The 23985-nt window shown below is 33.4% G+C and overlaps 1 protein-coding gene across 1 annotated transcript; it reads right to left on the bottom strand.

The window, feature by feature from the left end:
- Positions 1 to 10524: 10524 nt before the first annotated feature.
- On the bottom strand, positions 10525 to 14732 carry LOC106352157 (transcription factor bHLH103). Its single transcript, XM_013791827.3, has 7 exons — positions 14181 to 14732; positions 13877 to 14099; positions 13715 to 13813; positions 13410 to 13475; positions 13183 to 13248; positions 13002 to 13052; positions 10525 to 12894 (listed from the first exon to the last, which is right to left on the bottom strand). Exons 1-7 carry the CDS (start codon positions 14528 to 14530, stop codon positions 12769 to 12771), a joined length of 981 nt encoding a protein of 326 aa, XP_013647281.2. The 5' UTR covers positions 14531 to 14732; the 3' UTR covers positions 10525 to 12768.
- Positions 14733 to 23985: the final 9253 nt, after the last annotated feature.

Below are 23985 nucleotides of genomic sequence, written 5' to 3'. Positions count from 1 at the left end.
GCCTTGATTTGAGGGCACACAAACAAAACAAAACAAAACAGAGCTGTGTCCTCTGAGTATCATCAAAAGGAGCTGCTTTATTAAAGAGAGAATTTTTAATTGAAAATCTCTTTCGTTGAGATATTAAGGGTATCCTGATCAATGATATGTACATGAGTTTCTTTTTAAAAAAAAATTATTTTAAAAGTAATATATGCATATAAAAAAATAAAGAGAAGAGATAAGACAATTATTTATCTTTTAAAATATACTAAAATAGTACAAAAAATCTTGAAAATTTTGATTCTTTATTACTCCATCCGTTTCAAAAAAATCTATATTTTAAAAAAAAATTGTTTCAAAAAGATATATATTTTACATTTTCAGTACATAAATTAATTGTAAATTATAAACTTAAAAAATATATAATAGTGTTTATAAAGATTTTATTGGTTAAAAGTTGTGGAAAATAGTCGATTCCATCGTTAACCATAAAATAGTATTTTTCCCATTTTAAAACGAGGTTCTTTTCTTCACATCTTGCCAAAATTTTACTAGGTTATCGAGACAATTTTTAAAACTGGATCCATACACAGAGAAATCGTCCATAAAAACTTCCATGAAGTTCTCAATCATGTCTGTGAAGATTGACATCATGCAACGTTGGAAAGTGGCAGGAGCATTACAAAGACCGAAAGACATTCTGCGGTATGCGATGTTCCGTAAGGGCATGTAAAAGTTATCTTTTCTTGATCGTCAGGATGTATAGGGATTTGGAAAAATCCGGAGTAACCGTCAAGAAAACAATAATATTGGTGATTTGCCAATCTTTTTAACATTTGATCAATGAAGAGTAAATGGAAGTGATCTTTCCTTGTGGCAGCATTCAACTTCCTATAGTCGATACACATTCGATGTCCGGTGACAGTTCGCGTTGGGATGAGTTCGTTTTTATCATTTTTTACCACAACAGAAAATAATGCATTGGTAACTAAAATCTGATATGTTTTCTTAATAAGTGTGAAAAACCTAAAACAAACATCATTCTGAAACGGAGGGAGTATTGATCTAACTTTTAAAAAAAAAAATTAGTTGTAATACTAAATTATATTTGATATATTTTGTAAAAATTATATCAGTGCTGAGTCTCTAACTTATCTATTTAGTTGACAAAACACCATTTTATTTGTCTAATCCACAATATTCCATTTCTTTATATAGATTCTGACAGGTTTCACGGACACGGACTGTTGAAAATAAGTAATTTGTGTAGTGGAATCACGAAATTTTGAAAAATACATTTAACTCTAACTAGATTTTGAACCCGCGCAAACGCGCGGATATTGCCTTCGTTTATATATACAAAATTTTATTTTATCTCATTAGTGATATATATGTATAACATTAACAATATAGCTAAACGTTTATATAACTTTTCAAACATAATAATTTTATATTTTGTATGATGTAAATTAATTGTTTCAAATCGTCACATGTATTTTGTCGTTTTTATTATATATTTATCTTATTAGATTTACATTTTACTATTAGACAAATTGATCTATAACAAATTGATTTATCTATCTTAGGGGATGCAAAAAAGTTTTAAAATACTAAAAAAAAATTATTATTTAGTAATTTATTTGTATTATGACATTCTTTAAAATAATAGTTAAACATTGGTTTATTTATTTATATATATATGATAAAATAAACTACTAAATATTAAATGAAACATTATGTGTGATCTTATTTATAGATGGGTTAGTGATTATTAAGGTATTTATCATGTTTAAGATAGCAAAAAACGCGGAACAACATATTATTATTTAAATGCAATTTAGAAAATATAATATGTCAGATATTACATAATATTAATAGTAGAAGATTTTGGAAACTTTTTTAGAAAGAATAGTATATTAGTGATTTTATCAAAATATGAATAAATTATTGCATGATTATGTTCAATATTCATATTCCATTATAATGAATATTAGATTTTAATCTATACTTTCAAAAACATGATTATTTTTATTAACAAAAAATATATTTGTTTATTTAACTTGTTTCACATTGTTTATTGTCTTATTTCTAATAACTTATCGATCAAAATTTGTTTTAATATTGGCTAATGGAAATGAGCTAATATAATTATTTATCATCTCTTATTTATTTGATGTATAACCTGTAGATAATTGTAATATATTTTTTATATTCTGAAATCTATTTGTTTCAGAAAATATAGATTTTATTGTACTTTTTACATATATATAGTATGTAGATAACATGTAGGATCAAGTAAATATTTACTTTATTAAATGATGTATTTGTAAAATTCATTCATATTATATTCATCAAGTAAATATTTTTTTTTTTGCATCTTAAACTATCTATTTTTTTACGAATGTGTGATATCATATAAAAAAAATATAAAAAATGGAGTATACATAGTTAATTAGATAATTGTAAAAACATAAATTTTTCTTTCATTTGCGATATCATATAAATAATGATCCGCCTAGTTAACAAAAATCATGATTTTTTTTATGTGTAATTTTTTTTATTTTTTACCATTTCCTTAAAACTATATTAAATTTTACATATTTTAATTAGAATATTTTAAATATCTTTACCTTTTTATTTGAAATTCAACTCAATATTTTTTTAAAAAATTATAACAAAATATTTAAAAAATATTTCTAGAATTTGTTTGAAAAATATGAAAATTACATTTTAAATTAAAATTATCCTAAAATATGATAAGTTTTGATGTAAACGAAAACTCAAATTATGTCAAAAATAATTATATTCAATGATAATAACAATTTAAATTGATTATTTTTAAAAAATACATTTACAAAAATATTGTTTGAAAGAAAATTCATTTGTCTTTCAAATATAAAATGAAAATATTATAATTAAATAATAAAAAATATAAATAAAAACCATAAATTTAGCAAATGACAACTGAGTTATAGTATTATGCTAAAATTTTATTTCTAACAATTTAGAAAATGACAAATGAGTTATGAGCAAATAATACCATATAATTTTTAAAAACATAGCCTTTCTTAAATATTTTTTAAATAAATAAATATTTTTTAATTTAATCAATTGAAAATAATATCCGTACAATTGTGTGAGTCAAATTCTAGTTTTATTGATGCATGTTATATATTAGTGTTGTATGTTTTAGGTAACATTTTAATGATGCACGTTTTTTAAAATCTCCATTATTAAAATTATGCACGTAAGGATAACTCATGAGTTTTTTTTGTTGATTAAATGACATTATGTTCAAATTTATTTAAGGATATTTCATTAAGGTAATTGAAAAAGACAAACAATAAAATAGGAAGTTTAAATTTATTTAAGCATATTTCATTAATGTAACTGAAAAGACAAGTAATAAATTAGACAGTTTTATTCGTTTTAGGATATTTCATAAATGCAACTGAAAAAGACAAGCAAAAAAATTGAGAGTTTAATTAATGAAGTAAGAACATTTTCAAATGGGTACTTTTCTTTTAATAATATAGAAGTATAACATAATATATGAAAAGTATGACATTTTATGTGATGGTAAATATATGCTTTGAAAATTATTTTTTAAATCAAGCTTTAGATTCGTGTAGTTTTAGAACTGAGCAAAAAGAAACCAAGCTTTAGACTTCATCAAAAAATTGAACAAAAAAAAAGGTTAAAGTTGGTACAATTTTGCGTACCAAAATATTTTTTTGATGAAGTCCTGACTTTATTAATCATTTACTTTATTCTACGTATAAGTCCTGACTATTGTTTTTTTGTAAAAGAAATCGTGACTAATTTTAATGAAGAGAAAATTATATAGAGCAGCTAGATTATAGATAAATCTTGTTTTAATATTTTGCATTAATAGGTCAAATATATAGAAAATGATAAAACCATTAAATGCTATGATTTTCTAAGAGATAGTCCAAAATGAAATATCACACATAAAAAAAATCATGATTTCTATTTTAATAGATAAGATATTAGCCTAACTAATATCTCACGCATTCCAAAGTGAGCGAGCTTAGACATCTTTTTGGGGAGCTAATGGAGTGGAGCTTCATGAAAAAAACAGGGGAAGTGAATAGAGATGCCCGCTTGATTGCCAGCAGCGTTGTTAATGGTGATAGGTTTCAGTCTTATGTAGCTAGAGGCTACCCTACTTGGCTGTAAAGTAATTTTGTGTGAATGTCTAAAGTCTTGTTGGTGCTTTAGTAGTATGGACTGATACAGTGATATGACTTCTTGGGATGTAAAAAAAATTACGATGAATGAATATATTCAGATTGCAAAAAAAAAAAAAAAATCTCACGCATTCTTGTTTTTTTCTGCCGTTAAAACGACAGAATAATCGAACAATAAACATAAAATAGTATGGTTGGTAAAAAAATCCGCAAAATAACAAAATCAATTGTTTTTCTCTTGGTGATACAACTAAAATGTAGCAAGTAAGCCAACGAGGTAACACATTTCTTAAACAAACTAACATCGGAAGTTACAGTTCTTACAAAAAAAAGTTTATGTTCAGATTAAGTGCTCTAACTCAAAATACAACAGGCCAGACCCCTATTACAACCGCCAAAACAAATATCATCAACTAACAATGCAAAAAAGAGAGACCTCTCAAGCACTTCAGCACTCAGAGTCCCAAACCTCCTAGAGGTGATGGCTTTCATTCACGAAAAACTCAAACAACCAAAATTAAGTCATAAGCAAATAAGTTAAAATACGACATCCTTTAACGAACATACATAAAATGTAACTTTTAGTTTTGATTTAGTCATGACTGCACGAGAACTTGTGTGTTTACACTTTCGGCTATGAAAGACGCCCCTCGATTTGCTTCCTTTTTAACCGCACCAATACCTGCCATTCCATGATCCCACGCAAAACTTGTATGATTTCCATCTATTATGTAAGACTCATGAAATGTATTCCCCTATATTTTTTTGCCGGTTATATTTGAAGGAATTCTAGTTGATTTACCATTTGCAACGTTTTTCCTCAGTAAATTTGATTTCTACCTTCAACTTCATGGTAATTCAATTATTTGTTAATCCCGTGTAAACTAATAACTTCTCCTTAAAGCTTCTATTGTTCGTTGGCTAGGTACAACTATTTGAATGATTTGTGCAAGGGAATGCATCTTCAGCGGAAGCTTCTAGACAAGAGAATATAGACTCAAAATAAGTCTCATAGTCAACATTTTATGTTGTTTTCATGCTGTAACATTGTTATATGAGTTCATCAACCAGATACACATTCAACGAAAGCATTTTGTAAAGAGTTAGAAAATTTTGGATGTGGAAGTGTTAAACCCAAGGCTGAAAAAGAAATTGGGACAACGGCAATGGCAGCTGAGTACAATAAAAAACAGTTTAATCATGAATTTAAAGAGTCAAAATGAGATCAAAAATCTAAAGAATCTTATGGGAAAAAGTACAGGAAATCTTGCACTTACTCCCTGCTTGATGATGACGATGAATCCAATGTCATGAAACTCCGAAGTCTATTTTTTTTCTCCTTTTCCAACTATGTTTGGCTACTTGTTTGCGTTCTTTTGCTTCATGAGATTCTCAAGTATACCATTACTCGCTACTGCCATTTTGTTGTGACATGCCATATTGGTACACAAGACAATGAGTTGAATTGTAAACTCTTTCAGCTTCTTTGTAACGTCTTGGTACTCTCTCAAAGTTTTATTGCTTTGACATCAGTTTACTTTGACATCAACTGATATTACACAAAAAAATTTGACATTATTTGATAGTGTACAAAATTTTGTTATCACACCAATTGATGTCAATTTTGTTATCAACTAGGTCAATTGATGTCAATTTTGTTATCAATTGACGTGGATTGAAAAAAAATAACAATTGATATCAATTTTGTTGTCAATTGATGTTAAAATTTAACAAAATTTTGTTATCAACTGATAACACATTTTAAAATCAATTGATAACAAAATTTAATATCAATTTAAAATTTAACATAAATAGTAACATCATTGATAAAGGTAAATAGTTTGTTGTTGTTGGTGACATAGATACACTTGGGTCAACTTGACTCCATTAAAGCTCTGACACATTTTGAGACACTAACAACCTCGTTAAACAACATATAAACTTACATGCTTTACTTCTTAATCGTTTTTAGAGAGATCAGGTGGTGTTAGTGGATTTTGACATATGGCTTAGTCGAATTCCCAAAATCTCTACACCAAATTAAAGTATCCAGCTTCTTCGTTATTAAGCTCATGATATCTTCAATCTGCTTAAACTCTCCAGTTGTCCCGAAGTCTGCCACCATCTCTTCAAAAGTGGTATCGATTAACATGATTCTAGTTATTAAAATAAAAATACACAATCAAAGTCTTTGCACTTAGTTTAATGAGATGACATACATAAAACTCTAGTCTCATGTTTTCAGCCTAACCATTCATTCTCAGTTTAATTGCAACTCATCTTTGGGGTATCAATACGGAGTAGACAAAACGGCTACTTTTCTCTCTCTGCAAAGGCGATATCCAGGTACAGTACCTCCGTCAGCATCTCAGCGGCGTCTTCTCAGACGTCGGATCCTCAGCCAGGGTTCCGCTACCTCGCCGCCGTCCTCAATGAAGAAGAAAAAGCCCAAGATTCCCCCGCCGAAACCTCCATCAATATCCCCATCGAAATCTCCTCCATCGAAGACCCTTCCTAAGTCGCCTCTGATCTCTGCCGCTCAGGCAAATCCGATCGATTCTGACCTCACCAGCTCTAGGGAAGCCCCAAAGATTGTTTCTGATGCCCAATTCAGCTCTCGAGCCGATGCGGTTGCTCAACAAGCTGTGGGTGCTCCAGATCTGGCCCTTGCCCCTTCAATACCGCCACTTAGTAAGACAGTGATCGACGACAGGTCGTCGGATCCATCTTCTACCAACATCAACAACCAGTCTATGAATTTAGAGTCGATCTCTGTGGCCTCCCCACCGAGAACCTCGGTTACAGACAAGGTTGCTTTAGTTACTGTGGATGCCAAGATGATTTCTTTGAGCTCGCAGTTAGCTACAAATAAAGCTCAAGCCCCATATGAAATGGAATGCTTTGACGCAGCGGATGCTCAGCATGTTCCGACAGACAAAAATCAGATTAACCAGCTGTTGGAATCTGATAAACTGGCTAAGATCTCGCTCTCACCGGTTGAAGCGAAGCTCACCAGCGAAGTTAACCAACCACCAAAGGACCCGTCTGACACTTGTTGTGCTCACGCAAAGGGTCTAGGAAAGCGTCTGTCGAAGAAAGGCGAAGCCTTTACCCTTCCCTCAGGAGAAGCTTGCATCAAAATACCAAACTCAGTAATAGAGAAGCACAGAAAGTCGTGGGAACCTTTTGTCTTGGGCCAGTTCTACTCAGACCCTCCTTCCCAAGGGACTCTGCACAACATAGTAAATGGCATATGGAGCAAGCAATATCGTGATATAGCAGTCTCGAAAATGGAAGGCTTTGCGTTCCTCTTTCGGATTCCAAATGCATCAACTAGGCATCGTGTCGTTAACCAGCGGTTGTGGTAGATTGAGGGACAAACAATGTTTGTTGATAAATGGGAACCCGGAGTAGTGCCAGTCAAACCCGAGCTTACTTCTGCTCCCATTTGGTTGGAACTCAGAAAGGTGCCGTTTCAGTTCTTCAATGAAGACGGTTTGGAACGTATTGCGGGTCTGGTGGGTCACCCGAAGTACCTACATCCGATGACAAAAAACAAAACGAATCTAGAGGTGGCGAAAGTGTTCACTATCATAGACCCAAGACAACCCCTACCGGAGGCTGTAAACGTTCAATTTGACTCGGGTGAAATATGCAGGGTGCTGGTGTCTAGCCCGTGGATGCCACCGGTATGTGAGTTATGCAAAGAAATAGGTCACTCTACTAAGCGCTGTCCGACGGTCGCTAGAGTCTGTGATCACTGCAGCTCCAAATCTCATGCGTCGGCCAATTGTCCTCAGAAGCAAAAGCAGGAATCTTCTGGAAGAAAGACAAGAAGAGGCAGATCCAAAGACAAGCATGAATGGAAAGCTGTAGAGACAACCACCGAGGTCATCAGTAATGCTGCTGCTCAAACCGCTCCTGTGCACAATGCGTTGATCAAAACGCAGTTGGTCCAAACGGTTATGCCTCAAGGTTCGAAATTAGGGACTGAAAAGGACAAGGTGCAAGGTGAATCAAGTAACATGCCAAGCTACCTTAGATCTCCTCGCACTCGTAGCAGATCAGCCACTACGAGATCCTCTCAGTCTGATGCGCAACCGGATTCCTCGGATGTTGAGTCGTCTGATTCGGAGCTGGAAGAAGGGGAGTTCAGTCATGATGATTCGGGTTACCAGTTAGCGCGTAATAAGAAGAAATTCTCAGGTTTGAAAGGTAATAGGGGCAGGGGCCAAACATAAATTAATATTTATGTCGACCGACATTTTTTGCTGGAACATACGCGGTTTAAATAAATACAGTCACCGCAGCGGATTAAGAAAATGGTTTAGGAAAAACTATCCTCTTTTTGGTGGTCTACCTGAGACACACGTCAAGCAGGCTAAGATGAATAAATTCGTCTCTTAGCTTTTTCCGGGATGGTCCTCAGTTGAGAACTACGGGTTTTCCCCCCTAGGTAAAATTTGGGTCGGGTGGCACCCATCTCTTTTGGTCACTGTGATCTCTAAATCGCTCCAGATGATCTGCGTTGAAGTTATCTGGCCCTCTGACCCACAGTCCACGCTGTTCATCTCGGTAATCTACGCATCAAACGATCCGTCAGATAGGACCATACTTTGGTCCGAACTCGTAACCCTGGCTACAGCTCATGATCTCAACTCTAAACCATGGCTGGTAGTAGGTGATTTTAACCAAATTCGAGACCCATCCGAGCACTCCTTACCCCCTTCGTTAAACATGGACAAGAGGATTAGAGAATTTAACCAATGCCTTTCTGATGCGAGTTTGGAGGATCTGAATTATAGAGGAACTACGTTCACATGGTGGAACAAACGTAAGCTCTCTCCCTTGGCCAAGAAACTGGATAGGTGTCTTGTAAATGAGGAATGGTACAACACGTTCCCTTCTTCGGTGGCTTTCTTTGGCAGTCCTGAATTCTCTGATCACACTCCCATCATTGTCACGCTCGAGCCTACCAAGATAAGATCTAAGAAACCCTTTAAATTCTACAATTTCATATTGCAGAACCCGGACTTCATTGCCACTGTTTGTGTTAGCTGGTTCTCTTTTAATGTTGCAGGCTCTGCGATATTCATAATTTCTAAGAAGCTCAAGTTGCTAAAGAATGTGATCAGGGAGTTCAGCAAGCAGAACTACTCTGGCATTGAGAAGAAAACTGCACAGGCCCTTGAGAAACTGATTCAGACACAAACTGTGATGTTGTCTTCCCCAACAACCATAAATGCCGCCGCTGAACTTGCAGCGATGCATGACTGGGAAGAATTGTCCACAGCTGAGGCAGCTTTCTTCTTTCAAAGGTCCAGCATTAATTGGCTTGCCTTAGGGGATGGTAACTCCACACTTTTCCACAGATATGCAGCATCAAGACAAGCTTGGAATCACATTCACTTCCTATTATCTGAGTCTGGTGATCGCATAGACTCGCAAGCAGGAATCCAACAGTTGTGTATTGATTACTTCTCGGAGCTATTCGGTAGTCCGGTTTTTCAGCCTATGTTTGTTCAGAGTGATTTGGACCTCCTCTTCGATTTTAAATGCTCTGAGGCTCAGGCTGCGGGATTTGATAAGAACTTCTTGCCGGAGGAAATAAAGGAAGCTTTCTTCTCCTTGCCCAAAAACAAATCAGGGGGTCCTGATGGCTACTCAGCTGAGTTTTACACGGCAACCTGGTCGGTTATTGGTTTCGAAGTAACTGCTGCCATCATGGAATTCTTCAGGACGGGGAAGCTGCTCAAACAATGGAACTCAGCGAACCTGGTTTTAATACCTAAAAAGACGAATGCTTCCCTGCCATCTGACTTTAGACCCATTTCGTGCCTCAACACTGTGTACAAAGTCATCTCAAGGCTGCTGGCCTCGCGGCTTAAAGAGATACTACCTCTCATGATTTCTAAAGCACAATCGGCTTTCCTGCCTGGCCGGCTCCTAGCAGAAAATGTACTCCTGGCAACTGATCTCGTTAACGGCTACAACTCACAGTCTCTTTCTCCAAGGGGCATGCTGAAGGTAGATCTAAGGAAAGCTTTTGACTGTGTTCGATGGGATTTCATTCTCTCATCCCTTCGTGCGCTGGCGATTCCGGACAGATACATTGGACTTATTAAGGAATGTCTTTCGACAGCTACCTTCTCTGTATCAGTAAATGGAGTTCCAGGAGGGTTTTTTAAGAGCACCAAGGGGATTCGTCAGGGGGATCCTTTATCCCCTTATTTGTTTGTGCTGGCTATGGAGTGTCTCTCATGTCTGCTACTATCTCGCTACGAATCTGGCTGTATCGGCTATCACCCTAGAACGGAGGAGATAAAACTCTCCCATCTCATGTTCGCCGATGATGTTATGGTGTTTTTCGACGGGACTAGCAACAGCCTCCATGGGATCTCTGAATGCCTTGACGACTTTGCCTCCTGGTCGGGCCTCCATATGAACACCACTAAAACAGAGTTATTCACCTCGGGACTGGACCAAAGTGAAACCGCTGCTATAACTAGCTATGGTTTTCCTTCTGGTCACCTCCCCATCAGGTATCTCGGGCTTCCATTGATGAGCAGAAAGTTGAAGGTCTCTGAGTATGCTCCTTTAATGAATAAGATCAATTCGTGCCTCCACTCATGGTCAGCAAAGATGCTATCTTTCGCAGGTAGACTGCAGCTATTGAAGACGGTTATCTTTGGCACAGTCAATTTTTGGACTTCAGCATTCATTCTACCAAAGACCTGTATAATGAACATAGAATCTCTCTGCTCTCGCTTCTTGTGGTCTGGTAGCAACGAGCGGAGAGGCATAGCTAAGGTAGCTTGGACTACGGTCTGCCTGCCAAAAAATGAAGGGGGTCTCGGGCTACGTAGCTTCTCGTCCTGGAACAGGGTGTTGTGCTTGAAATTCATTTGGTTACTTCTGTCAAAGGCTCCTTCGCTCTGGGTGGACTGGCACTGGAACATACACCTGAACGGGCAATCTTTTTGGTCAATCAACGCATCAACAACTGACTCGTGGGCCTGGAGGAAACTGCTAGATTTGCGGCCGTTGGCGATCCAGTTCTGTCGAACAAAGCTAGGAAATGGAAATTCTACCAGTTTCTGGTTCGACCCATGGACGCCTCTTGGACAGTTAATTACATACACCGGACAGTCAGGTCCAAGAGCACTAAGAGTCAGAATGAACGCGGCGGTAGTTGATGCAACTGCTGGATCGGTTTGGACTCTTCCTCATCCTAGATCGCAGAGGGAAGTGAATTTACATGCCTATCTCTCTACTATAAATCTCCCCTTATCTGCTGATGTTGATGACATATATGAATGGATTGCTGGTGACTCTCCTTTACGTGTTTTCAGGTCCTCCACAACATGGGAAGTGCTAAGGCCGAGACAAGCGATAAAACCATGGGTGGACGTGGTCTGGTTCAAAGGCGCCATACCGAAGCTGAGCTTCACCATGTGGACTGCAAATTATGATAGACTACCGACGAGGGCAAGACTGGCAGCGTGGGGAATGGCGATCTCGCCTCTATGCCCTTTTTGCTCCAATTATGAAGAATCAAGAGATCATCTGTTCTAGGCTGCGAGTACAGCAAAGAAGTGTGGGGAGGGGTGTTCGCAAGATGCCATCCACCATCACATACGTTTACCAACTGGGCAGAACTGTTATCTTGGATTAGAGGTGCGCCACCAAAGCTCATTCTCCTTAGGAAACTGGCGACTCAATCCACTGTCTATCACTTATGGAAACAGAGAAATAATCTGATCCATAACCAGTCACCTGTCCCTGCTGCAACTGTCTTCCATGCTATTGACAAAGAGATTCGCAACATCATCTCAGCAAAGAGACACATAAAGCACTTCGACACACTCATGATTTTGTGGTTGAGATAAGATCTCTTGTTGTTTGAACTTATGTCCTATCTTGTTTTTTATTTCTTTTTGCCAAAATGACACAAACATAAGATTCTACTTTGTATTATCTTTCTTTCATATATGATATTTACAGTTTAGCAAAAAAAAAAAAACTCATCTTTGGGCTAAATTTGTTTTAATTATAAAGGAAGTAAATGAAAAAGAACTCATTTCATTTTATTTTCCGCTTAAATATTAGTTTCTGAACATAATCATAAATCAAAATTTCTAATCATCCTCAAAATATACATCTCACAACTTGATAAGATAATAAATGATTCAATTTTAAAAATTTATTGGGCTTCTTGGTCAAACACAAAAACAACATTTAATCTTTTAATATTTTATTTGTCTCATTCACACCAGAAGTTTAAGTTATACATGAAAATACTATTATTATTACTTTTTGAAAATGATTGTTTTATACAATTATCCTCATCTTCATTTTTTTTTATTTTCAAACATATTGATTACTTACGAGTAGTCATTGACCACAATTTTAGTTAGTAAAAAAAATCCAAAATCAACTTTCTTCCATCTCCACAAGAAAAGTTATTTTTTAATCGTAAATTAGCTTTCAAAAAGTAGAATGATCAAGAAACTTTTAGTAATGAGTTTAAAAACAAGATTTTGGGTCTTGAATTATAAGAGTTTAATTTCAGAACTTAGATGAGTCCAAAATGCAGCGGAGAGGTGGAGAAAGTACTTGAAATCGGCATCAGACAAAGACCACGGCTTCGAAGATCTTGTCGTGGACTAGAGTCTTCAGCATGAGTACCATTGTATGACCTCTAGAATTGAGAAAAAAAAATTATGGTCAGTAAAGCAAAAGAACAAAAAATAAACTACTTCGTAAAATATAAGATTATAGAGTTGTTTAACCGTAAAACTTAAGTACCTGCTTCTGTTCACCAGATCCTTTAGAGTTCAGTTGTGGATTACTCGAGACCTATACAGGTTTTAAATGATTATACGACAATAATTAGGTTCTATATGAGAGTAAATAAAAGCTAACATATAGTATTTCTTGGTCTAACTGTTAACAAATAGTTTATATATTATGAGATAATTAAACTTACAGTGATTTGTTCTCGAAGAAACTTGATGTACTCTATAGCATCATGGAGGACAGAAGCAGTGTCTGTCTGCAGAAATTATCAGAAATCAATAATAATTATTATAATAAATGAACAAATGAAATAATTAATAAACGGTGTTCAAAAAAAAAATTAATAAATCTTATTTAACTGTGCTTAATTAATTCAAATATTAATACAAGTTATAACTGATGATGAAGGACACCAACCTTGCCAAAGGGTGAAACTAACTGCTGAAGCGCGGTGATTCGATCTCCGAGTTTCTCTTTACGAACCTTCTCATTCAAAATAGTTTATCAGAATAAAATTTAAAAGACATTAGAAAATAGTTATATGTATACAGTATACAACAGGTACTTATATTTCTTAAGTACTTATATATAGTTTTATTGCCAAACTAATTTTGTCTTTACATGCTTTTAATACTAATGAAACTATATAACTTTGACAAGAAAAAGGGAATAATTCAAAGTATTTTTATAAAATTGTGTGCTTGAAATTTTTTGTTACTAACTTTGAAGCTCGGAAATTGTGTTGGTGTCTCGAGTCTAGGCCTTTTTAATGGCGGTAATGACTCAATATCTTCGAGGTCTTTAGTTTTTTCACTGGTTCTCTGAAAGTAGTCACAACATTAGATCTACAATTAGATTGATTATAATGAACCACGTTTACGTACTTTGCAAGTAATTAGACTCTTCCAGGCTTGATTTTCTTCCTCATGTTTGTCTCCAATCTCGTGATCAAAGACTGATACGGTTCTTGATTCGTTCAAGAAAACGTCTTCGAAGAAGTGAAAGCTTTCGAGTAGTTCTCGTTTCACACTAGGAACCGATAGTTCACTATTATCAAACAATCCTTCTAAGAAACTACTTATCGGATCGAATCTTTCTTCTTCACGACTGGAAAAAGAAGGTTAAAACTCAAAATCATGATTTTGCATCACATCAGATAAATGTGTAGTATATATTACAAACACTTACTGGTTATATTGGTTCCAAGCATTGACTTGTGAGGTGGAATCAAGATTTGTATTGCTTGATAACGTAGAAGTATAGCTCTTGTCATAGGTTTCGGCATCGATATTATCAATGTTTTGCCATTCAAATCCGCCAATATCGATGGATATTTCAGTAGAATGTGGCTGAGACAAGCCGGAGAACATGCCGTTGGGGAAACTCCACCATGGTCCGGTGCGAACTCCGACGGTTTCAAATTCTTCTGTCATGTCCTGTTGGTTAAGTAAGTTATTTGGTTTAGTTTTGTTTCTTTTTACTGCCTTGGAAATATTGAAGCTTGCATGAAGATTATGATATTGATGATGGGTTTGCATTTATAGGTGACGATGAGGTTGTCAACAAACTTGGATATATCTTATCTTATTAATATAAAGCTTGGTTCTTCAAAGTTGATAATTAATATGATTACGACATGTGTAAATTAATTTATTAAAATTGTGACATGTGTCAAAAATATGTAACAATTCTCTTTTATTAGAATTTAAAAAAAATTAAAAAAAAAATTATTATTACATTTTTTGGGACACTAGAAAATGAAAATTATTACAAAAATATAGTTTATTATTCTTTTTAGGAGTTAAGAAAAAGAAAATTACTATTACATAACCTTTTACAATTATATTTGTATGGCTCTTTTTATAATCTTTTAAAAATATTTGATAGTAAATTTAATTTTTGAAAATTCTATAAACAAAGAATAATTGTAAAAGCTATCTTATTATATAAAGCTTGGTTCTTCAAAGTTGCTAATTAATATGATTGTGACATGTATCAATTAATTTATTAAAATTGTGACATGTGTCAAAAATATGTTACAATTCTCTTTTATTAGAATTTAAAAAAAAAAATTTTAAAAAATTATTATTACATTTTTTTGGACACTAGAAAATGAAAATTATTACAAAAATATAGTTTATTATTCTTTTTAGGAGTTAAGAAAAGGAAAATTACTATTATATAACCTTTTACAATTATATTTGTATGGCTCTTTTTATAATCTTTTAAAAATATTTGATAGTAAATTTAATTTTTGAAAATTCTATAAACAAAGAATAATTGTAAAAGCTATTTGAAAGTATTTTTTTCTTTTTAAAATATTTTGTATATTTTTTATTTTAAAAGTACTAAAGAAAGATATTATATGAGAAAATATTCATTTTTTTAAAACAAATTAAATAAAAACGAATTATAAAATCCTACAACAAGAAATTATTTAATAAAAATCAATAGAAAAACTAACTATAAAATAAGTGATATTCCTTTTTTAAAACCAAAAAAATAAAAATTTAAAAGTACTCTTATTATTTTCATATAAATAACTAACTTTCCTTTTTAACAGATATATGTATGCTACAAAAATATAAACCAAAATAAATATTATTTTCACATCTATATTTAGGTTTAAGCTTCCTCATATTATTTTCAAAAAATAAGTATTTACAAGAAAAATATTATCTGTTTTCTTTTAATTTCTTTAAACAATTCAATTTTTTTTATCATCCTTATTACATCTTATGATGCTAACACAAGTTTTTTTTAGTTACGATGTTTTTATCATACATAAGTATGTGTAAATATGAAGAATATATGTTTGTATGTATAAGACACAATATATAATTAACTAAACATAATTTTTTATTGAAAATATATTAGTTGTATAAAAATCTTGAAAAACAAAAACGAATTATAGTTGGAATTTTCCTTTTTAAAAAATTTAAATTAACTTATTTCTTATAAATAACTAACTCAAGTTTTTTTTTAGTTATGATGTTTTTATCATACATAAGTATGTGTAAATATGAGGAATATATGTTTGTATGTATAAGACACAATATATAATTAACTAAACATAATTTTTTATTGAAAATATATTAGTTGTATAAAAATCTTGAAAAACAAAAATGAATTATAGTTGGAATTTTTCTTTTTAAAAAATTTAAATTAACTTATTTCTTATAAATAACCTACTTTTCTTTTTAATAGATAATTTTGTGTTAAAAAATTATAAACCAAAAATAACTTTAAATATTTCACCCGATATGATTGTGAAATTTGTACAAAAAAAAATTGTGTATGCATTAATAAAAATCTATCATTATGTGAAAATAAATTTTTTTCCTTAAATCCTAAATAAAAGAAATATGAAAAATACTTTTTTCCTCTTTTAATCTTAACCAAATAAGATTTTTTTTCCCTTTTAAATCATGACCAAATAGAATTGTAAAAGTAATTTTTACTTTTAAAATTTAACGATAAATTGATACTGAAAATTTTTAATTAAATATATTAGTGATGTTGAGAAAATGATTTTTGAAAATAATATGAGACTGAAACTGTAAAAAAAATATTATGTAATTTTAATTTTATTTTTTAACACCCTAAAACTGTAATAAAATATTTGATAGTTCTTTTCCTTAAAAAAGAAAATCCTAAACAAAAGAGATTTGTATCATATTTTTTAATTTCTAACCAAAAGAGAATTATGAGAAGTTATTTGATAGTATGGAAAATTTGATGATGAATATGATACTAAATATTATTTAATTAAAAATGAATTGTAAAAATAGTATTGATATGAACTGTAAAAATCATAATTTAAAATTATTTAATAGTAACTAGAAATAATGATTTGATTGCAAAAAGATTTTTCTGAAATTCTAAACAGAAGATAATTGTAAAAGTTTATATGATAATACTTTTCCTTTTCTATAATCCTAAACAAAAATATAAAAAAGTATTTGATAGTTTTTCTTTCTTTTAATTGTAAATAAAAACGAGATTTATAAAATATATTTTTTCCTTTTTTAAAAAATCCTAACAAAAGTAAACATACATATTTAATAGTATTTAAAAAAAAAAGAATTTGATGACAAGTATGATGCTAAAGCTATTAAATTAAAAAAAATCTAAACTTAAGATGTTGTCGTGATTGGTATTTATGTGTTTGGTTATACGAAAATCAAACACATGTTTGATATATATATTTTCATGTTTGCTCATAAAACATTGATTATTATTATTGTCACCTTACATATGTTTAGTCAAAAATAAATCAAGCTTCATCATTATCTTATTACATTTTTTATTTTTACTATGTAGTAGTTTATAATTTATTTTAATTAAATGTTATTATGAAAATATATCATTAATAAAAAATGAATCAAGAAAATTATTTAACATCAGATAAGTTTAATAAAACATTAAATTAGTACATGAGAAAGTGTATAATGTTGTCATTGCTTCTTGGTCTAATTTAACTTCCAAATTTCTTTTTATTTCATTATAATTATTATTTCGGGTTGGATCTGGTTTAAATTTTTACGTTTGGATGTTTATTCTAGCTCTAACAAATACTAACTGAAACTTATGTGTGAAAACGAGTTCTTAACTATAAAATAAATTTCAAATAACATAAAAAACAATTTTAAAACAATAATAAAATAATTTTTTAATATTTTTTATTAAATTAAAATATCAAGTAAAGCCCGTTGCAACGCACGGGCCCAAATCTAGTTTATTTATAAAAGAAGAGTCGCAAGAGTTTTATACGTATCCGTATATTTAGGGGAAAATGGCATATTCCCCTATGAACTAGCTGTTCCCGGTTTTTTCACACATGAACTTTTAAATCATGCCAAAAACCACATGAACAATGGAAAAATGACTTATTTCCCTATGAACTAATTGTTTCCGGCTATTTCACACACGAACTTTTACGCCATGCCAAAAGCCACATGAACAACTATATTTTTTTTAATTACATACACAAACTATCGATTTTAAACTAATTCCGCTAAAACCGTAAATGATGTTATTTAAAAGTTAACTTGGATTATATGATAGGAGGAGAGACGGTTTAATTTGGGTTGATAAAAACATAATACTACGTCGTTTTTTTTTCTTCAATTTCTTCTTTTTGTCAACTTCTCTTCTTCTTCAAAAATTGTTTTACTTTTCATCAATTGGGGATAAAATTTATTATCATGCAAAAGAATAAAACATTTTACATGATGCATAAAGAAAGAAGAGAAGAAAATACTAACTTACCAATCTCCATGTATTGTCACAAGGAATTATAAAATTGGCGCAGTCTAGGACGCTTGATTGGTTCCATAAGCGGATGTTACTCTCAGGTTCCGGTCCTGCAGAGATTTATATATTCTCCTCAATCCAGAAATTAATGTCATATGATCTCTTTATACGCTTTATGTCATATAACTCGAAAATATCTACCCCAACCGGTTACTATGTCATATAACTCGAAAATGCAGAATAATTTTTTATCCTCAATTGATGATGAAGAGTAAAAAGATTTCTGAAGAAGAAGAGCAGTTGACAAAAAAAAGAAGAAAAAAACGATATAGTATTATGTTTTTATCAACCTAAATGAAACCGACCCTCCACTCATAAACCAAGTTAACGTTTAAACAACACCATTTACGGTTTTGGGGGAATTAGTTTAAAATCGATATTTTGTGTATGTAATTCAAAAAAAAAGAATTGTTCATGTGGTTTTTGGCATGGCTTAAAAGTTTGTGTGTGAAATAGCCGAGAACAACTAATTCATAGGGGAATAAATTATTTTTCCGTTGTTCATGTGGTTTTTGACATGACTTATAAGTTCGTGTGTGAAAAAACCGGGAACAACTAGTTCATAGGGGAATGAGCCATTTTCCCGTATATTTAGTTGATAATAGATTAATCTACATAATCCATAATTATGCGACAAAATTAGGTATCTTACCGGTCAGGAGTAGTCGCTAGGAAATTAGGTCATAAGCAAATAAGTTAAAAGACAGACATCCTTTAACCAACGTACGTAAAATGTAGCTTTTAGTTTTGATTTAGTAATTAAAGGCATGAATCATGATACAAATGTGAGTTGGTGACCATATTAATTTCTCTAGCATTATACACAATACTTTGAAAATTTAACTAGTTATTAAAATAATTGTTGAATTTGGAGTGAGATGGTAGTACTATCTTATAAATAGCTACTTGCTACATTGGAGGTATTTGACGAAAAAATGTTTGGTGTGCATGTAGTATTTATTGTCTAAGGTAAAGAAAAACAGGTTATAAATTTACGATTTTTTTAACTTGTACATATATCTCTAATGATTCTCATTCACGGTGTATTCTATATATTTTTTTTGCAATTTTTTTAGAAAATACATCCTATATTGAAATTATTTTGGGGTTTGACTATCCAAATAATTAGATATGTTTTTCGGTATATGAATACGTACATACAACATAAAATGGTAAAGATATATAAAAATAAAGGAAAAAGAAAGTCAATATTACCAAATCCATGGGCAAAAAGGTTCTCGCTCACACAAAAACCAAAAGTGGAGTTTCCTGTTTTCGGCTAATATATAACATAGTCAGAAATCAGAATACATTGGATCGTAAGTGGAGTTTCTTTTTATCAGGAAAGTTTGTAAAGAATGTGACTACCGAATTGTTGGTATTTCACTAACAAATATTTTATATGTACATTACTATATGGATTAGGCCATATATACCATCCACTCGAATTTACTTAGGTTGTTTAGTTTTGACCTTTTAATTCAGAATGATTCCCAAAATTTTAGTTATTTGTTTAGTTGATATATAATATACATTAAGATTTGTAGTCTTGTTATAGTGAATTAGGTTACACACCAACTTTCATAAAAGAAATTCACCAATTAAACTTTTATTTAATTAACATTAACTGGTTTGGCCTTTAAACTAATTAATTTTAAAATTCGTTTTCATAGGTTCGTAGTTCAATACTACAAGAAAACACATGCTTAACGACGAAAATTAACGAGGAAAAACAATCCTCGTAAATTTGCGTCGAGTTTACGACGAATTTACGTGAAAAACTAAAGTCATCGTTATTTCCTCGTAACGTAACGACAAAACTGTTTCGTCGTAAAGTGGATGTAATTTTACGAGTATTTTACGAGGAAAAACTATTTCCTCGTAAATACGACGTAAACTTTGCGTGGTATTTACGAGAGAATAGTTTACGTGTATTTAGCGAGGAAATTTTTGAATCCACCAACTTCATAGGTGTTACACGTTTTTTTTGCCCACCTAATTAATTTTCGTCGTAAATTCATAGCAAAATTACAACTACCAGATTCGAATTTTCCTATAAATATGGATGTTTGAACATCATTTTAAACACACCAACAACAAAAAACGTGAAAGAAAAAAAATGGCTGGCTCCGGGACTATTTACGAGTTGCGGAAGTGGATGTATATGCATAGAGATGCTAACGGGAGAGTGACGAAAGAATACCTTGCGGGTCTGGAGACATTTATGCATCAAGCAGATTCAACACCGCTCGCCCAAGAAAGTGGTAAGATGTTCTGTCCTTGTCGGAAATGCAACAATTCGAAACTGGCAAACCGTGAAAATGTTTGGAAGCATTTAATAAATAGAGGTTTCACGGCAAATTACTATATCTGGTTTCAACATGGAGAAGGTTTTAATTATGATCAGAATGAAGCTAGTAGTAGTAATAGCAATTTTCAGGAAAAAGAACCGGTTGATCATCATTTGCATAATGAACATAGTTACCATCAGGAGGAGATGGTAGATTATGATAGGGTTCATGATATGGTAGCTGATGCATTCGTAGCTCATGATGAAGATGAAGAACCTAATATAGATGCAAAAAAGTTTTACGAAATGTTAAACGCGGCGAATCAACCACTTTACAGTGGTTGTAGAGAAGGTCTCTCTAAATTGTCGTTAGCTGCTAGAATGATGAATATTAAAACTGATCACAATCTACCTGAAAGTTGCATGAACGAATGGGCGGACTTGTTTAAAGAGTATTTGCCGGAAGACAATGTGTCTGCTGATTCTTATTATGAGATTCAGAAACTGGTTTATAGTCTTGGGTTGCCTTCGGAGATGATAGATGTTTGCATCGACAACTGCATGATCTATTGGGGAGATGATGAGAAGCTAGAAGAATGTCGATTCTGCAAGAAGCCACGATTCAAGCCGCAAGGACGGGGACGTAATAGGGTACCGTACCAAAGGATGTGGTACCTACCAATTACAGACAGATTGAAAAGATTGTATCAATCAGAGCAGACTGCTGGAAAGATGAGATGGCATGCCGAGCATACTCAGACGGATGGTGAGATGACTCATCCATCAGATGCAAGAGCCTGGAAACATTTCAACAAAGTACATCCAGATTTCGCTAGCAATATCCGGAATGTGTATCTCGGATTATGCACAGATGGATTTAGTCCGTTCGGAATGTCAGGGAGACAATATTCATTGTGGCCAGTCTTTCTTACTCCATACAACCTGCCACCGGAGATGTGCATGCAACGGGAGTTACTATTCTTGACCATATTAATACCTGGTCCGAACCATCCAAAAAGGTCCCTGGATGTTTTCCTACAACCACTGATAAAAGAGTTGAAGGATTTGTGGTCAACAGGGGTGAGGACGTATGACTGTTCAACGAAGACGAATTTTACGATGCGAGCGATGCTTTTGTGGACCATAAGTGATTTCCCTGCCTATGGGATGTTGTCTGGATGGACTACACATGGGAGATTAGCTTGTCCATATTGTAATGGAACGACAGATGCGTTTCAACTGAAGAATGGTAGGAAGACAAGTTGGTTTGATTGTCACCGTCGATTTCTTCCCATTGGCCATCCTTACCGAAGAAACAAGAATTTTTTAGGCACAAAAGGGTTGTGAGAGACACTCCTCCTCCATATCTAACTGGAGAACAAATTGAAGCGCAAATCGACTACTACGGAGCTAACGAAACAGTTCGTTGGGGTGGTAATTGGCATGTCCCTCGTAATATGCCAGATTCTTACGGTGTTCATCACAACTGGCACAAGAAGAGTATATTTTGGGAGTTGCCATATTGGAAGGATCTTCTTCTGCGCCACAACCTCGATGTGATGCATATAGAGAAGAATTTCTTTGAGAACATCATGAATACAATATTGAATGTCCCAGGGAAGACAAAAGACAACATAAAATCGAGGTTGGACTTGCCGGATATTTGCTCAAGAAGCGAGTTACATATTAAAAGCAATGGACAAGTTCCCGTTCCGATATTCAGATTATCTTCAGAAAAAAAGTCGGTGTTGTTCAACTGGGTGGCATCAGAAGTGAAGTTCCCCGATGGGTATGTTTCGAATCTCTCTAGATGTGTTGAAAAGGGTCAAAAGTTCTCCGGGATGAAGAGTCATGATTGTCATGTATTTATGCAACGACTACTGCCCTTTGCATTTGCGGAGCTACTTCCAACAAACGTACATGAAGCACTTGCAGGTACGTAGTGTATTATATCACAATAATTTACAAAATAATATATGACTAACAATGTGTTTAATTTTTTTTTGAATATAAAAGGCATTGGAGCATTTTTCAGGGATCTGAGCACACGCACTCTTAAAGAAGAAGTTGTGGAACAGCTTCAGGAGAACATTCCCATCTTATTGTGCAACTTGGAGAAGATATTTCCTCCCGGATTTTTTGACGTCATGGAGCATCTAGCTGTCCACCTCCCATATGAGGCATTGCTTCGTGGACCTGTACATTACGGATGGATGTATCAGTATGAGCGAGCCATGAAATATTTGAAGGGAAAAGCAAAGAACCTCGCCAAAGTTGAAGGTTCTATAATTGCTGGAAGTTTGACGGAAGAAGTTTCTCACTTCACATCGTACTACTTTGCGTCAAAAGTACGTACACGGAGAAGAGCTCCAAGAAGATATGATGATGGTGGTGTTGCGCCAACATATGCAGTTGCTGGTGTTCCAGACATCTTTAGCCAGATTGGGCGACTCGGTGGGAAGTCTAAAGAGGTTTGGTGGTCGAGTGAAGAAGACGCTCATAGTGCACACACCTATATTCTACTCAATTGCGAAGATCCATTGATGCGTTATTTTGAAAGGTAACATATATTGACACTTCGAAACACATATAAGTATAATTAATTGTATAATTGCGAGAGATTCATTCCTATAAAATGTGATTTTACAGCCTATTTGTTTCTCAAGTCGAAGAAACATTTCCTGGTATATCCACAAGTGACGTAGACAAAAGGAAAGATCAACACTTCATTAAGTGGTTGCGGAATCAGGTATTAACTAAAACTTTTTTTTCATACATTATCTGTATTTCATTAACATTCTCTTTATTTTTGCAGGTTGATTATGACGACGACGATGCAGATTATCCTAAGTGGTTACACGAAGTAATTCAATCTCCACTTGTAAAGGTCACCACATCACAGATGTATTTCACACGAGGCTATACTTTTCATACATATGACTATGGTAGACAGCGGGCGACCAGTAACTATGGAATATGTGTGAAAGGGGAAACAGATTTCTACGGGATCTTGACGGAGATTATTGAAGTCGAATTTCCAGGGATACTGAAGCTGAAATGCGTCCTCTTCAAATGTGAATGGTTCGACCCCGTCGTCAACAGAGGTGTTCGGTCTAACAAATTCGGTGTAGTTGATGTCAACGGTGGACGAAGGTACAACAAATTCGAGCCTTTCATCTTAGCTTCACAAGCAGACCAAGTTAGCTTCCTTCCATACCCTCGGATGAGAGATTCAGGTATAAATTGGTTAGCAGTGATCAAAGTTACACCTCGAGGACGAATCATCAGTGGAGAAGAACCACCATTGCAAGAAGAACAGATAAATGAAGTTGAGGAACCTGAACAAGAAATTGATGACATCCTTCTCATTGATCCGCATAATCACGA

Source organism: Brassica napus, chromosome C1 (assembly GCF_020379485.1).
Source record: "Brassica napus cultivar Da-Ae chromosome C1, Da-Ae, whole genome shotgun sequence".
Taxonomy (NCBI): Eukaryota; Viridiplantae; Streptophyta; class Magnoliopsida; order Brassicales; family Brassicaceae; genus Brassica; species Brassica napus.
Note: the sequence above shows the minus strand (reverse complement) of the source record. Positions and strands in the feature narration are given on the sequence as shown.